This window comes from Rhopalosiphum padi, chromosome 1 (genome assembly GCF_020882245.1).
Source record: "Rhopalosiphum padi isolate XX-2018 chromosome 1, ASM2088224v1, whole genome shotgun sequence".
Classification (NCBI taxonomy): Eukaryota; Metazoa; Arthropoda; class Insecta; order Hemiptera; family Aphididae; genus Rhopalosiphum; species Rhopalosiphum padi.
Window position 1 is genome coordinate 74,344,111 of NC_083597.1, and position 17,383 is coordinate 74,361,493.

Consider the following 17,383-nt stretch of genomic DNA (forward strand, 5'->3'; position numbering starts at 1 on the left):
CCATTATATATCGCAATCTACCGACTACCGTTATGTTATATTATTATTATGTACATAAATATAATACTATGCAGTAGTGCAGTACACTGATACTCTTAGCTCATTTACTTCTCGTTTCACGTACGAACGTATACTATGGTTATATATTTTATTACACATATGCACATTATACTAGTATAATAAACTATATACTATATTATACTATGAAGATTACTAGTTTCCTACGTTTTTATTCGTACTGCACTAATAAGTAATAATTCAACCGCGATACAGAGTATTCGACATTCGGTATACCTGTCTACCTATACTGCAAACGAAACAAAACGAACTGCGGATGGACGTGCGTTTCCGTTATTTTATTAATGGAGAGGCAGCACCATAAATATAAATGATAATATTATATACTTTATAATATATCATATACAGCATTCCGTTAAATGTTAAAATCGAGCCGCACACTCACTAAAATGTCGCACCGCACCGCACCACATATTTAGTGTCATACACCATATATGTAGTGTACACGCTACAAACATGCATGCATGGTATATTTATTGTATAAATATAGATCTATACGAGCGTATAAACGCGCGCGCTCTCGATTACACATACCTATAGATACGTCATACGATCGTTATTTACCGCGGAGAAAGAGGTACCTATATATGACGCGCGCATACCTACACAGTACACACACATACATACACACACATTGTTAAGTGTGTAAAAAATAATAAATTGTATCCGTCTGGTAAGTCGTACAAAGCAAATTTCTTCAGACAAGACGATAATCTGCGCGTGTATATACAACAAAACTATCTTAAAACGACTAAAATAAGTGTATATAGATAAAAAAAAATGAGCTCAACGTAATGATAATTATAATAACGTTCCTGTATTGTTTAGATGCGCGTTCACCTAATTATTTATTAGTTTGACACGCCGATTATATTTAACTATTTTCATTAATTATGTATATCATGAAAAAGGTTGGAATATTTGTAAAATTAACATAAGAATTTGCGTATCTATACTATTACGACCTATTTGGCAGTTTCTAATACTAAGGATATTTACTACATAGTAAAACTATAGTTTATAGTAACTAAACTTACTTAGTTTAACTTGGTGCGTAAATATTTGCATATTTATAATATAAATACTTATTATACTTAATAATAATATTAATCCATTTTATGCTTAGAATTTTAGCTACATTGCAAGCTTATAATATTTTTGAACTTTAATTCCAAGCCATTACTATATTATAATTCAATGTTTTTTACAAGTAAATAATACTTGATTGATATGTAATACGCTAATAATATGACGTTATATAATACCTACACATAATAAGGTTCTGGTTCATGAAAAGACTGCAAATTTGCAAATATATAATGTGTTAATATCACGTCGTAAATTAAAATAAGCAAAGCTAAATTTTGTTTACACTAAATGTGTAGGACAATCAATAGAAAATGGTATAATTTGAATTAGACGTGCGAGTTTTTTTAACTTATTGTAATGATAGTGCCGATAGTGTGGCAATTGCACATAGACTATACTGCAGTAGGTATATACAATCTACATATACGTTCACACTTAAACTATAACTATAGATAAAAGATCTATTTTTGGAATTAGGGGCATCACAAACAATTTTGTTAGGGGCCCGCAAATTTTAGCGCCGGCTCTGAGTGTGTCAGGTATGTATGAAAGCATTTGCCATAAATAGTTCGTATTAACAGCAAGTTTAATTATAAATATTCTTTTATGATTTACCATAATTATATAAACTATATGATTCCAAATATATTCAAAATTTGTGATTGACTGAATCCTTGTATATTTGACAGCAGTACGTTAACTACTTTTCATCCGTGACTCGTGAGTACATAACTGGACTATAGTTATACTTGGCACTTGCATAGGTACTACAGTTCACAGAGTATAATAATTCAATTCTATATTAGGACTACGTGTTCACCAAAGATGGTGTAGTACTGTAGTAAATATTAAAATGTGGAAAGGGTTTTTGTATACTATTTAAAATTTTATTATTTAAAATTATATTGTATAATCATAGAATTAATTTAATTTATCAATTTAAATTAATTTAATTCAATTTTTAATAAAGGTAGCTACTATATAAAGATAAGTTGGTATTTTTTAAGTATCATTCTTTATTACCATCGTGTGTATTAATTCTTATTATTTTTAATTGTATGAAAAGTATTTATACTTCAGTAATATCACTATAATATCAGAGATCAATGTATGTTTTTGAATTCGTTACAAATAACTAATATAAGTTAAGTTTGCATATTATTATAACATATATTAAAATAGGTGAATTTTTTAAATAATTACGTGTGTGAATTTAAGAAATGATAACAGCTAAATACTAATTGTATTATATCTTTCTTAAGTTTATCTTGTATAATTGGTTGCCACCCCCAGACCATCGAACGGCGAATTCAAGTTTTTATTCTAATGTTTTCATTAGAATATACAATACGCATGATATTATTGATACTTTCAGAATTTAAATAAAATAGTTCGAAATATTTTCATAGTATTTCTAATTTCAAACATTTTGGAATACATTTACTGCACATATATAAACTACCATTACCATAAGTCCATAATACTGTATATACGAGTATTGTATACATTTGTATACTGAACCGTATTAAATATTTAGTTATTATTATCTATCTATTTATGTAAAATGTAAATCATGTGGATAATTTATTGAGTAGTTGAACTGTTTTTAAACAATACATCGGACCTTCTTGGCTTTAATCATATATTAGTATATTACAGAGAAAAAGTGTTCCCTTAATTCTAAAATGTTAGCTAAGTTAAATTGATTTTGATGAAGAACACAATAGAACACAAATAACTAAACAATTGATTAAACAATGTCAATTCAATACATTAATACATATGAGAATAAAATACTATATTTATTATTTAAACAGTGATTAACTCTACATCGTTAACCAGCTATTATAGTCATATATGTTTTTTAACTTTTCAAAATAATAACTTATAAAAATCATACCTATATGAATGCTGTAATTAATAAATTTAATACTTAAAAAAGTAGAATAGTCGTAAATAAGTGACTGCTCTGCTATACAGTAGGTGTCGATAGTGTATGTTGTAATTTAGGAGTAATTCACTATACTAGTCTATAATCTATATCAATATGTTAAATTTGAATTCAACGATAAATCATTATAATATACGAAAAATTGTTCTAAGCGAAGGTATGTTTGTCAGTTTTATCACTTTGTATATTTTATGATATATTTATATTGCTATTAAAATAATTTATTTTATCATTATACCTAAAGAATACAGTATAGGTAAGTTCATTTTTTTTTTTTTTTGAAATCAATACATTAGGAAATATTCTACTAATTATAATGTGTTTAAAATACAATAATTAACGTTAAAATTTTTAAGTACCCATGAATAATTTTTTTTTAAATTACTACAAAATAATTAAAATATTTATTCTTTGTTTAAAATCTAATTTCATCGAAATTTAAACATAAAATATCCAAAAGAAATTATATCTTTTATAGATAATATATATATACATATTTGGTGGAAATTGTACGTAATTTTTTTTGTTACACTAAAAATTTTTCAAAAACTAAATTGATTTTTTCAAAAACTAGTTTTGCGTAAAAATTTCTGTTTTATTTTTTTATTTTTACAGATTATTTTTATTTTTAACCCACTAATAAGTATCAATTTGAGCCAATTTTTATTACTCGGGGTAAAGTATAAAATTAGCGCCCTCTCATAATTCAGCTCCTCTTTATTATGTCATTGTTATTTGATAACTTGGTGCTCTCCGACCAAGACTTTCGGGTTTCTCGGTTAGTCGGTTTACTCCCTCTCCTAAATCTGGCCCTGAATATTATTATATTTTAACAATCGTGATATTATATAGAGTTATAGCTAATCAGAAGATAATTAATTACCTATTATAATTTTATTGATAACATGTATGTTATCCTTAGATCATATACTTACAGCATAGGCGTACGAAGCCTCTGGTTTCAGGGGCAGCAAGAGATTAATTCGGACCATTCTTCAAATTCATCATTAAAACCGGCCCATAGTTTTACTTTTTTTACTATTGGGTATAAAAATTAAAACTGTATTGGTTATTTGTTTTTTTGGATAAAAAGTTGTACAGTAAGGTACTAAGCCACTAAAGGTGTACTTTTTTCCACAAGCCTATAGTTAATATTTATTATTTATAATATGATAAAATAAACAAATATTAATAACAATATAAAATATATATTTAAAAATAATAATAATTAAAGTAATAACAATTAGTAATTTTATGGTACATAATTAAAGTTGTAAATAAAACAATAAAACCTTTTATTAATATTCATAAACTTTTTATACAAACTTATTATACTAATCTATGCCTACAGTTATTAAAAAAAAAAATCATTTGTGGAAATATAATTTTACCTAGGCCCATTATTTAATATTTGCCGTCCCCAGTAGCCCCAAAGAAAGTTCAGAGTCAGCATATGCTGCCTCTGCTGCCCCTGTGCGCACGCCTATGACTAACAGTGCGGCGTAACTGATCTTGGAAATTTTTTATTGGTGATGGTTTAATCACGCTTATAGCCTAATACCTTACGTTATTTTGTGGTGTATAACAATCTTTAAATATCCATTTAATGAGGGGGGCTAGATTGAGCTCCAGCTAGGCTACTGTATAATAAATTAATAACTAATAAGTATAAAATATTATACTAGTATATTATGATCTAAGATGTTATCAGTGTTGCATAACCACATAGATTGGGGCGCATACGAAGTTGAAAAAAGTGGTCGGAAACGTATTTTTTTTTAAAACAAACATTATTTCCAATAGTATTTCTGGAAATGTAATTTATCAGAATATAAAACAAACTATTTTCCAAGAAAATATAGCTTCCGGGAATGACGAATGTATCAGCTTTACAATCAAATTATGTGTTTATTTTAAATTATCGACGGAGCGCAATAAATGTATTACATTTACAATTAATTTTTTTCGTAAATTACCACCTTTTTGCGTAGTTAAAATTCTTCAAATTTCAATCCTACTTTTTTTAGTGGTTTTTAGTGGAAAATTGTAAATGTAATATAATATTCTTCATAAATAGTTCTTACTGGAACTAAAAAAATATGTATAAACATAAATATTGTTAAATCCGTATTTTAACGGTGCTACTTATTTTATTATACTAATGTTTATCATAAATATTCGTGGGGACTTAAAACTTTTGCGTACATTATATTATCATGAATTTTACTATAGTACTATACAAAATGATATTTTTGATTTCTTTTAAGATATTATCTATTTATACTATTTCTTTCACAGCATTTACAGAAAGATATTATTAAATTTTAATTTACTGTTGATATAATATTATAATATGGTATAAATATAAATTATTATAAAAATTAAATACTAAAAATTTAATAAATGCAATATTTTCGGAAAAAAATCAATAAAATAAATTACTTTAATAGTTTAATAGCTTTATCAGAAAAATATTTCATGAATATACTTTATGATATTAGCTGACAGATCGTCTCCGTTCAAAATCGTTTTTCTTATATAATTATATATTATTGAATTCATATTTAAGTATTTAACACACCCATAACAGTGATCCTCTCAACACACTGCAGAGTGATACTTGCCTACACCTTTTTCATTATGGTTTCTCACAATGTATAAATGTAAGTAGTAGTAGTATAAAGTTTCTTGTAAAGTTTTCTTATAAAAATTAAAAATACCAAAAATCCATGACCACATATATTTTGTTTTATAAGAGTATAAAGTTCAATTTTTCACAAACTATGTCATAAACTCATAATCACGAAAATATATGAATTACTTTGTAGTTAAAAATTTTAATCCAAGACTTAAAAATGTAATTTAAGATCTCAATAAGTTTTTTTAAAGAACGACATTAATTCTTCATACTTACCTAAAATAATAATTTCTTCTCAAAAAATATCTTATTTTATTGTTATTCGAAAAAAAGGTTACCTAATCGTTAAAACTTGAAACACTCCATTCCTATGTAAATTCTTATTTTCTCTACACAATAAAATTATAAAAAATATATTTTACTAATACATTTTAATCTATTTATTCCATGAACGTACATCGTTCTATGGTATTGACGTATAAATAGATAAACACAACAGCTATTATTTTAATAATATTATAAAAAAATAAAAATTATTACTGTATTATATATATTATATATTATACATTGTGATTGCCGATTGGTTTTTGGCGAAAATTATTTCAACCTAGGTTTCGGCTACATTATTATATTATCCACATTAATTTTGAGTTCTCTTCTTTTTTTTTTAACTGTTAACTTATATATTTTTTTCTATTAATTGTACCACAACTCATTGTCATTAGACTTCAGTCCGTTATAAAATGTTAAATAAAAAAAAAAATATATATTAAGTTCCATCTATTACTAAAAAACTCAATAAATATTAACAAAAAGAGATTGAAAAATGATTCGTTATTAGCAATACCTTTAAATTTCGGTTAAGATTCAGTCACAATTATTCATAAACCATTTGTCTTGTATAACTATAATTCAGAAATAAGTAGATAAATACTATTAATGTAATAGATTAAATATAGGTATACAGTGGCGTAGCCATGTGGGGCATGTGGGCCGGGGGGGAGGGGTGCCCCATCGGCCGTATCAACTTAATATACCTACAAAAATAAACTGTTATATAAATGAACTACCTAGGTAGTATATTGAAAATTTTTTTGTAATTTATTATCTACATGTATAACGTATTTTATAATTTTATTCAAAAGTATAAAAGTTGTGTAATAATTTCAGATTACCTACATTTTATCAACAATATTTAGATGAAATATATCTATTTCCTGTTGACTATTGATGTTTTTTATATTATAATTTAATTTGTTTATCAGCGTATTCAATACAGATTTATGTAATCATATCTATAGGTACATCATAATTAGGTAATCATGTACCTAATTATACCTATATTCATATTAAAGTATCTACCTTATTGTAGTTAGATGCGTACTGCAGCTTAGGTATAATTCCACACTCGTACTCTATTTCTGTGGATGAATTTTTAATTTATAATTTTTATTTTATCCGTGATATCAGATATTGGATTGTAATAAGAAATAAACCTAATTTTATGTAAGTAATAATATTTTTTATTGATTAATATAATGACTAACGACTCAAAGTTATAATTATATAATGTATATTATGTACCCACCTAGGTAGGTAACATTACTCATCTTATTAGTTACCTATTAATTTAATAGGTATCTATATAATATATCTGCATTGGCGTAGCAAGAGTGTGGCAGGGGGCAAGTGCCCTCCCCTTGCATTTTTAACTAAATTATATTTCTTACACTTTATAAATTGAGTTTTAATCATTTAAAATTGGCTATGCCACTGTCCCCCCTTGGTTGAAATTCTAGCTAGATACGCCCATGTATATCTGCATGTATGACTGCATGTATATGTTGTCACACTGCATAGTTTTAATATTATTTTTTATTTTACTTATTGTATAAATATAAAGTATATTAATATTATAAATTGTAGGGTTTTATTTTTTAAATTAAAATATTAACAATTTTAAACAGTCATTTACGTTTTATAACCAATAAGGCAATAAATATTTTTATTTTTTTTGGTTTTCACTATATTATGTGTATTCATTTATTAAATTAATAAAACATTTAAGAAAGCATTTAGTACACGTATTCCCATTTTACTAACATAACTTATTGAATTTTACGTTAGAATAAGTATAGAATTAGGTATCGATTTTACTCTGTTATTTAATATTAGAGTAACGACCTATTATAAAATGTATAAGTGAAAATATTATCTAGAATGCCTCATGTGGGGTTTTTATTTAATTTTAATTTAGAAGCATCGTGTCATGTTGAAAATTTTAAAATTATAAATTTTGTGACGTACTCTTAATTTATCAGTCTGTTTACGTTACAGAAGCAGATTTAAGGGGAGATGGGGTACAGTTAGGTATGTTGTAGAATGTAGAACTTAATTAGGATAAAGATTTAAAATAATAAGTTTTAAAACAAATTTATAGATTTTTTTATAGATTATTGTTTATTATTTGTTATATAATGTGTTATGTAAATGTTTACTAATTATATAGAAGTAGGTATTGTATTAGCATTTGATTTTTGATTTATTTAACCATATCGTACAGAAATGCATTAGTAATGTTTTTAAATTTTAGTACATATTAAAAATTAATTTAAATAAGTTGTTTATGTCGTATGCTGTGATACTGTATAAAAATTATTATTTTCTATACGACTGCTTTAAAACATGCATTTTTGTAGGAAATATTATAGACATATAATAAGTACTGTATATTAGTATATTATTAATTATTTTATCACTAATATTAGTTACTAACACAAACAATTTTTCTAATATTTATAATAACTTATATAACTTCTAAGTGTGAAATAACTACTAGTATTATAATAAATATTAGTAAATTTAAAATTATTATAATTGAACTGTTATCAGTTTATTTTATCATAATCCAAAAAAGCATAGATCTATTATAATTAATATTAATTATATATTTATTCACTTTAAAAAAGTACCAGAATAATTATAACAATAATAAATAGGTAAAATCTTTAGTTTTGTTTAAGTAACTGAGTTTTCTAGCATAAAAAATAATTGAATAATGTTATGTAACTAGTAACACTTATATAAGTATTAAGAACACATAATTCATTTATTTATAAGTTATGCCTATGTTTCTAAATATATTTAAAAATGAATTATATTAATAACATACTATGCCAATATGGTTTATAAACATTTAATGTATTAATTCAATTAATAGTTTAAAACAAATCAAAATGAAGGATAAACATTTGCAACAAATTATAACATTTTATTCTTGGTTGTTGAAAAATATATATATTACCAATATTAATAGACACAGCATGAAATAATTATTTACAGGTAATAAACAAAATAAAATAATAACAATAGATTCATGTAATTTATTTTTACTATAATATTAACTATTAATACTTCCTTTGAATTTTGCTCGTAAAACAACTTGTATTAATAAATCAGTATGATAGTATTTACTGATATACCTTATTTAAGGTTTTTTTTCATACATATTTTTAAATGCAAACAAGATTTGAGCTGTTATGTGATTTGATTGAGTGGGCAGACTAGAGTTACGAGCAGTAGTTGATTAGTGGTAATGGGTGAATCTTAATAAGATCTAATCATTGGTGGCACCGATTTCACTTCTTTATCATCCAAAGTATGATCAATCACAGGTCTATAAGTTAATTTTATCTAAAAAAAAAAAATTATTATTATTAAATAAACAATTAAAAAAAAAAAATTTAGTTTTACAAACCTCTCCAGAGTCTGGATTGATGTGTGCAAGTGTATGCTTTCTCCAGTGTTTTTCAATAGGTACTTCGGTTTGTCCTTCTAATGGTTTTTTGTAATCAAATTCATCAACACGATCCTAAGGAAAAAATTAATTTGAAATATAGGAAATATAATAGTAATAATAATAATATCATACTTTGAAATCATCTCGTGCATGTGCCCCTCTGGACTCTTTACGTTCAGCAGCAGAAACAATTGTTTGCTGTGCGGTTATCATTAAATTTTGTAATTCTAATGATTCCACTAAATCAGAATTCCAAACCATTGATCGATCATTTATCTATATAAAAAGTATAATTTTTTTTATTTTGATAATGATATAAAAACTTGATCAATGGGTATATCTATTTATTTTGGATGACACAGTTTAAACATTTTACTATGAGACATTACAGTATTGGTAAAGATATATGGTTGATGATTATGTAATTCATAATCATAAAACTAAGAGTTCCAGTTCCCATAGATTTTTCATTGAAATTATATCCCTAAGTTTACAATGTTATATTTTTATCATATTAGACCACCAATCTTAGAAATTCTAGTATAAAATAAGTTTTTTAACATACATTTCTTACATAGTTAGCTAATTTTGGGTACTGAGGATATTTCTCATCCAATTATGTCCCTTCACAATCATCACTTTGACCATAACATAAATTAATAATATATTATTATTTATGTTTTAAAAAAGCCATTGAATAAGTTAAAAATGTACTAATGGTTTTCTACTTTTTAAAAGAATTTGAAAATAAATGTTTGTTCACTGATTATATGCAGCTTTATCTTAGTTGGTAAAATTATACAACAAAAATGTTTTGATCATTTTATAATAAATTTGGCTGATAAACAAAATTTAAAACTGTAAACATATGAATACAATATAGTAATTAACCATTTCTAGTTTTGTGTTATGGTTAGTATAATAAATTATTACTTCTACCCTTTTAAAAAATTTTAACATTTAAATATTAATTTAAGTTATTTATTGAACATTTAACAATTATAATAAAATTGACTATCAAAAACCACTCTGAATTCTATTTTTGAATATGTAAAGATCTATATAAGCATACTTTTACTTTAAATATCTTTCAAATGAGGTAAAACTATTTATATTATATTATAGGTGATAATTAGGGCAAGTGTATAATTTTTACATATTAAAAAAAGGAACGGATGATAATACTTTTGTGAACTGTGTGAACTCATAAAATTCTTTGGTATGTCACTGATTATAATAAAAATGTATCTTATTGGGATATATTAATATTATTAAACTATTTAAACTTATTTAAATTTTAAAGTAAAGTAAAATTGTATTGACAAATAATCATACCTTAATATCCTTAAGCTTTGAATATATGGATTGCATTTTTGTGCGGCCTTCATCAAGTGTAGATCCAGTTCTAAAAACAGCTGCATAAAGTTGCATAGTTTTTTGCATATCTAAACGTAAGTCTGCTGTAGGAATTGTTCCATTTTTATAACGTAATTTATCAATGTTGGAAATGGATTCTTCGCCAGCATTCTATAATACAAATGTATTAATTATTGTATTTGTTTAAATAATATATCTTAAATTAAATATTATTAAGACTTTACATCACTAATTTGCGGTATTTTATCTCCAGGTTTGTTACATTTAGCAATATCTAAAGCACATGAACGTCCAAATACCACTAACTCGAGTAATGAATTAGCACCAAGACGATTAGCTCCATGAACAGATGTACATGCAGCTTCTCCGCAAGCATACAATCCAGGTACTACTTTATCTTCTCCATTTTCAGGATTGATTACCTATATTAAATAATTAAAAATTAATAAATTGTATGACATAATTAAAGATTAAAATAACTAAATACTATAAATAAAAATATTAATCTTCTAAATTACTAAATTATTCCCATTAACAAATAGGGTCCACAATAGCTATTTTAGTATTGGAACTCAAAATGTTTTTATAACCTTACTAAATATAAATAACTTAAAATAAATAATTATATTATGATATCAGTACTCAGCGCATTAATGGTTTTCTCTCTCACTGCTCTACAGACAACATATTAAATGTGCTTTCGGGAAATCCTATTTTGTCTTGTTAGCTTTAATATTAGAGTGAATTGATTTATTATCAAATTTTAAGGTAAGAAATATTCTTATTAAAATTATTCTGAATATAAAATAATAGTCTACCTTAGACAATATTTTTAACTCTTTAGTTTGAAAATAGGTAAATTTACTGTAATGTAATGCTAACAATATTACTTTAAATTTTTAGCATTTATTTACTAACCTGTCCTCTGTAGTTTGTTGGTATTCCACCCATGTTATAATGAACAGTTGGCAACACAGGTATAGGCTCTTTAGTAACATCAACTCCAGCAAATATCATGGCGGTTTCTGAAATACCGGGTAATCTAGCATGAAGTTGTTCAGCCGGCAAATGATACAGTTGAAGATAAACATGATCTTTTTCTGGACCACATCCTCTAAAAAATATTTTCTTGATTAGTTAACAATTAGATTCAGCCTTTTTTCTCAGTATTAATAATATTGAAAATTAAATTACCCTAGTCTTCCCCCAATAAGCAATCAAATAGCACAATACATATTTATAAATTATTGTAGGAATTTGTATTATTTTATTTTATTTTTTAAAAGGAATTAAGTTTTATCCATATTTGTTTCATTATTTTGAATGGTTTTTGAATAATTGGGATTTTAAAAGTATCAGTGCATATAATTTTTTCAAGTTCATTTTTCTTATTTATAGTTTTTTAGCCAATCCAGCTATCAGAATTAATAATTATTGATTACCGCCATATTTTTTTTTGTACAAGATGATTTCTTTAAACATTTGACTTTTATTACTAAAGATATTATCACAATCACTGAATTAATGTAATTAAAAATACCAATAATACTATAATATTACGTTTGATTGTTATTTTTAAACATAGAACCAAAGCTGGGGACTAACTAATTAAAAAATTAAAGTTACTTAAATAACTTTCTAACTTAACTAGTTAGATTTAATGCATATTAACTTTGTAACTTAACTAGTTGAATTTAATGTGTAAAATAATCTAATCAAACTCGTTAAAACCAACAAGTAACTAGTTATTCTAGTAGTTTTTTTTTCAGATAATAATGTATTAATATGATTATTATTGAGTATTTTCTGAGGTATTTTCAATTTTCAATTTTATGACAAAAATATTTATTTTTATTTACTTTTATAATAAAACTATATACTATATTATATAGCCAATGTAGAAAATATAGGCTATATATTGCTTATATTATGTATGAAGTTTTGTATTTATACTGTGTCAATATAGAGTAGGTATAAGCAAATATGTTATGTTATACTGTTTGTATATTTATTATTTTGTTAAAATTTCTATATTCTAATGAGTTATGATATTCCAAGAAATGAAAGTTATAACGTACCTACCTACTTGAAAATTTGATCAATATCAGTTGTTCAATTTAATTTTTCATTCATCCCCAATATTGAACTGTTTGTTACCTACCTACATTATAACTAATTTATGTAATACAATCAATTTGAAAAATCTAATTTTTATTTTAAACTAAAAAAAAATAACTTTTAACTTAAGTTAATATTTTCACTAAACTAACTTCTAAGTTAGAAATTTGGTAAATTTCAGAAATCAACTTCTATTCTTACTATGTTTGTTTTTATATTAAAGTAACACAACTTTAACTGTTTAACTAGTTGAAAAAAATGACTAACTTGCCCAGCTTTGCATACAACACTATGCACATACTTTCAAATCTTATTATGTAAAATGTAAATGTCGACATCCACCGAGGGCACTACAAATTATTATATAAAATTATATTTTATATATATAAATATCTATGGGTATAATATCTATGGTTTTTTTTTTTTTTTTTATCTAGTTGTGTTTAACCATTAATTTTTTTTATTTTTATATGTTAAAAAAAAATAAGTATCTAACCTTCCTTCCATGATTTCAATAGTCATTGACCTAGATACAACATCTCTGGATGCGAGTTCTTTAGCATTGGGTGCATATTTTTCCATAAATCTTTCACCTAAACCATTGATTAAATATCCTCCTTCACCACGACAACCCTCTGTCATTAAACAGCCAGCACCATAGATACCAGTAGGGTGGAACTGTACAAATTCCATATCTTGCATTGGAATGCCAGCTCTTGATGCTAAAGCTTGACCATCACCTGTACAAGTATGGGCAGCTGTACATGAAAAGTAGGCTCTAGCATAACCACCAGTAGCTAAAACCTTATTAAGAATAAAATTCATAATTATATAAGTAAAGTAAAATATAATTTAGAAAAATAAAAATAAATACTAACTGTATTCTTTGATCTAAAGCGATGAATAGTGCCATCTTCCAAACATAAGGCAATAACTCCGACACATTGTCCTTTATCCATAATTAAATCCAAAGCAAAATATTCGACGAAGTAATTGCAATTAAATTTTAATGAATATCCATATAAAGTATGTAAAAGGGAGTGACCCGTTCTGTCAGCTACACAACAAGTACGATGAGCTTGGCCACCTTTTCCAAATTGTAAGCTCTGACCACCAAATGCACGTTGATATATTTTGCCTTCATCAGTACGACTAAAAGGCATACCTATACAGTTTTTAAATTTTTTAAATTAATATAGTTATAATTTAAAAAAAATCCTAGATAATAATTATTTGTTTAGTAATAAAAGTAATTTAGTAATGTATTTTTTTTATCTTAAATATAAAAAGTAATTACTAATTAATTATTTTATTTAATATCAAACTTCAAATAGCTTTACCATAATTTTCTAACTCAATGACAGCTGCAGGTGCCTCTCTAGTTAAATAATGTATAGCATCTTGATCTCCTAACCAATCTGAACCTTTAACAGTATCAAACCTAAAATATAAATAAAATTAATTTTAACAACATATATTTCATAAATAAAATCATTTAGAATCGCATATACATATTTTAGTTACAAATTGCTTAATGGCTAAAATACTTATTCATACATTTCATGTTAATATATTAATATATATTTTTCCTAATTAATATATTCCTCTGGGCTTTAGTTAAAAGATATATGTTTTTACACCTGTATGCTTGTTAGTGAAACCTCTATCTACTTTTGATTTTTATATTTTAATCAAAAACAGAATATTCTACTAAAAATGTTAGTATAAAAACCCAACAAATTTTTTTAAACATGAACAAGGCTAAAATTTAATTTAATTTTCAATAAAATTAGTTAGGTTATACTTTGCTCTTAAATATAATAAATTAGCTATGGTGCACAGGCCCTAAGGAGATCACTCCATCACCTGTATCAATGTTTCTGGTCTATACATATAACAAGAGATATTTATAAAAAAATTGTTGTCAAAAAAACTTTGGTAAGCAGAGTCTGCAGTATCTAAAAAAAATTTATCGAGGGTCCGTGTTTTATAAAAGTTTAAATACCGCTAAAATAAATAAACATAATAAACTATTTACATTAATTTAAATATTTGATAAAAATAATATAATTTACATACATATGCCAGCGCCAATCATCATCTTCCATATTCCCTAAAGCAGCATTAATTCCTCCTTGGGCAGCAACTGTATGAGATCTTGTAGGAAAAAGTTTAGTAATAACTGCTGTTTTAAATCCTTCTTGAACTAAGCCAAAGGCGGCACGGAGACCAGCTCCTCCTGCACCAACCACAACAGCATCGTATTCATGATCAATAACTGAATATGCATTAGTTCCCTAGAGATTTTTATCAATTAAAAAAATTGTACAAAATTATATTTTTATAATTTTTATATTATGATAATTGACAAAGGAAAATAGTACTTTGAAATACTAGACATATAACATTTTTAAATAAAATAAAAAAAGTATGTTTATTAAAATTATTTAACATTCAATATAAATAAACTATGCTAATTATAATAATTTTAAATAAAAACAAATCTAAGTAGTTTAATTTGTTCAATTTTGAACAAAGCTTCAAATAATATATTTTTTTAATATTTTAATTACACAATACTACATTATAATATTATATTATATAAACAAAGAAAAAATATGTATTTATTTATATTGATACTTTAATTATGCGAGAAACGTTTATTGCAAATTGTAATCTTTTGATTTTATATTAAGTAATTTATTTATTTATTTTTCAAATAGTGAACTCATGGGCCCCCACTAAAACATGTTCAATGGGGCCCATTATCTTCTCAAAAAATAAATAAAGATAAAATAAAAAAATTAAAATAATTATATTATTTAGGAATTGTTTTGGAAAAAAATGCTTACTGCTGAACTCTGTTTTGATGAATAGTACTGGGATTGATGTAAGTTTCTTGTGCAAATTAATGGACGGCTCCAATTATTCTAGAAAATAAATACACAGATAAATTTGATTAACTTATGCTACTTGAATACAAATATAATGTTATTTCATTGATAAAAACAACTGTAAATTATGTATTAAGTTTTTTCATAGTTTATTTTTGTATTATTAAGTTCTTCCTATATAGATATTCACAAATTTTCAAAAATTAATCATGTCAATATATATGTATAAACATAAAAATAAAAAATGTATCATTTAAAAATATTAAATTTATTATTTTTATTTCCTTAAAACATTTAATTGTTTGATTAGTTTGAGAAATTAATAATTACTGAAACATTGCAACACATTATGCAATACTACTATAGAAGTAATAATTTATTACTAATAACTAAACTTTGAGCAGATATGTAGATAATAAAAACTATTTAGTTTTAACTTTAAAACAACAGTTTAATGAAAATATACAAAAATCATTTAAATTAAAGAATTTGAAAACCATTAGAACTAAATTATAGATAGATATAAGATATATAATTATAAAATACAGTTATTAACATAAATAAATATACATTACTTTTTAATTACATCAATTAAATTTAATTTAATTAGTATCAGTGGCATGCATAAAAGAAGACCTTTTAGAAGAACCTACAAATTAATTTTGTTCATAAGCCATAAGGTTCAAGATTGTTATAAATTTTTAAATTCATATTAATTCATCTTACTTTTTAAAAAATTTTTTGCATATACTATTCTTAATTTTAATTAAAAATATGCCTTTTGCTTATGAGTCATGTAATAATAAAAAATTGATAATACAGCAAATATATTTCTATAAAACTGTACCTAAGCTTTACATAATTTCCATAGTTTGGCTTCTAATAAATTATTTTAAATATAAAGAAATTTGGCTTTTAGAATTTCAACAATTATACACAGATGTATAAAGTGACGATAAATAGAATTTAATTTGATGATTCTAGAGATGAATCGCTTAATAAACTACTCCAAAAATTAATATTTTTGTAATGTATTGTAAAGATATTGAAATTAAACCATTCATTCATTTATAATTTGTAAGAATGCAATAAGAAATAGCCAAACAATCTTTTTTTTAAAGATTAATTTATAACCATACATTTATAGTAATTAACAGGAACCTAACTAGTTTCTAATTTAAATTGAGAGCAAATACTTACAATTTTTGAATAAGTACTTCGTGAAATTGGATTGACATTTTTCAGCAAACCAATCATTTTTATAAATTTTTAGTAGTATTTTAATTTCTCAGCAATATATAATAAATTAATTTTGAATGGTTGAAAGTTAAATATCGTAAACTCGAGAAATTTAAGGTGTAATAAGTGTACTTATGTAGTAATGTCTTATAATTTAACTAATTTTCTAATCAGCTGAAAAATAAGAATAGTAGATATAC

The 17,383-nt window shown here is 24.6% G+C and overlaps 1 protein-coding gene across 1 annotated transcript; it reads right to left on the reverse strand.

Moving 5' to 3' along the window:
* Positions 1 to 9,025: 9,025 nt before the first annotated feature.
* Positions 9,026 to 17,371, reverse strand: LOC132922563 (succinate dehydrogenase [ubiquinone] flavoprotein subunit, mitochondrial). The gene is made up of 12 exons (XM_060986140.1): positions 17,145 to 17,371; positions 15,903 to 15,980; positions 15,130 to 15,347; positions 14,391 to 14,491; positions 13,929 to 14,215; positions 13,547 to 13,854; positions 11,851 to 12,046; positions 11,157 to 11,354; positions 10,891 to 11,082; positions 9,688 to 9,831; positions 9,514 to 9,627; positions 9,026 to 9,449 (listed from the first exon to the last, which is right to left on the reverse strand). The coding sequence occupies exons 1-12, from the start codon at positions 17,199 to 17,201 to the stop codon at positions 9,363 to 9,365; spliced, it is 1,980 nt and encodes a 659-aa protein (XP_060842123.1). The 5' UTR covers positions 17,202 to 17,371; the 3' UTR covers positions 9,026 to 9,362.
* Positions 17,372 to 17,383: the final 12 nt, after the last annotated feature.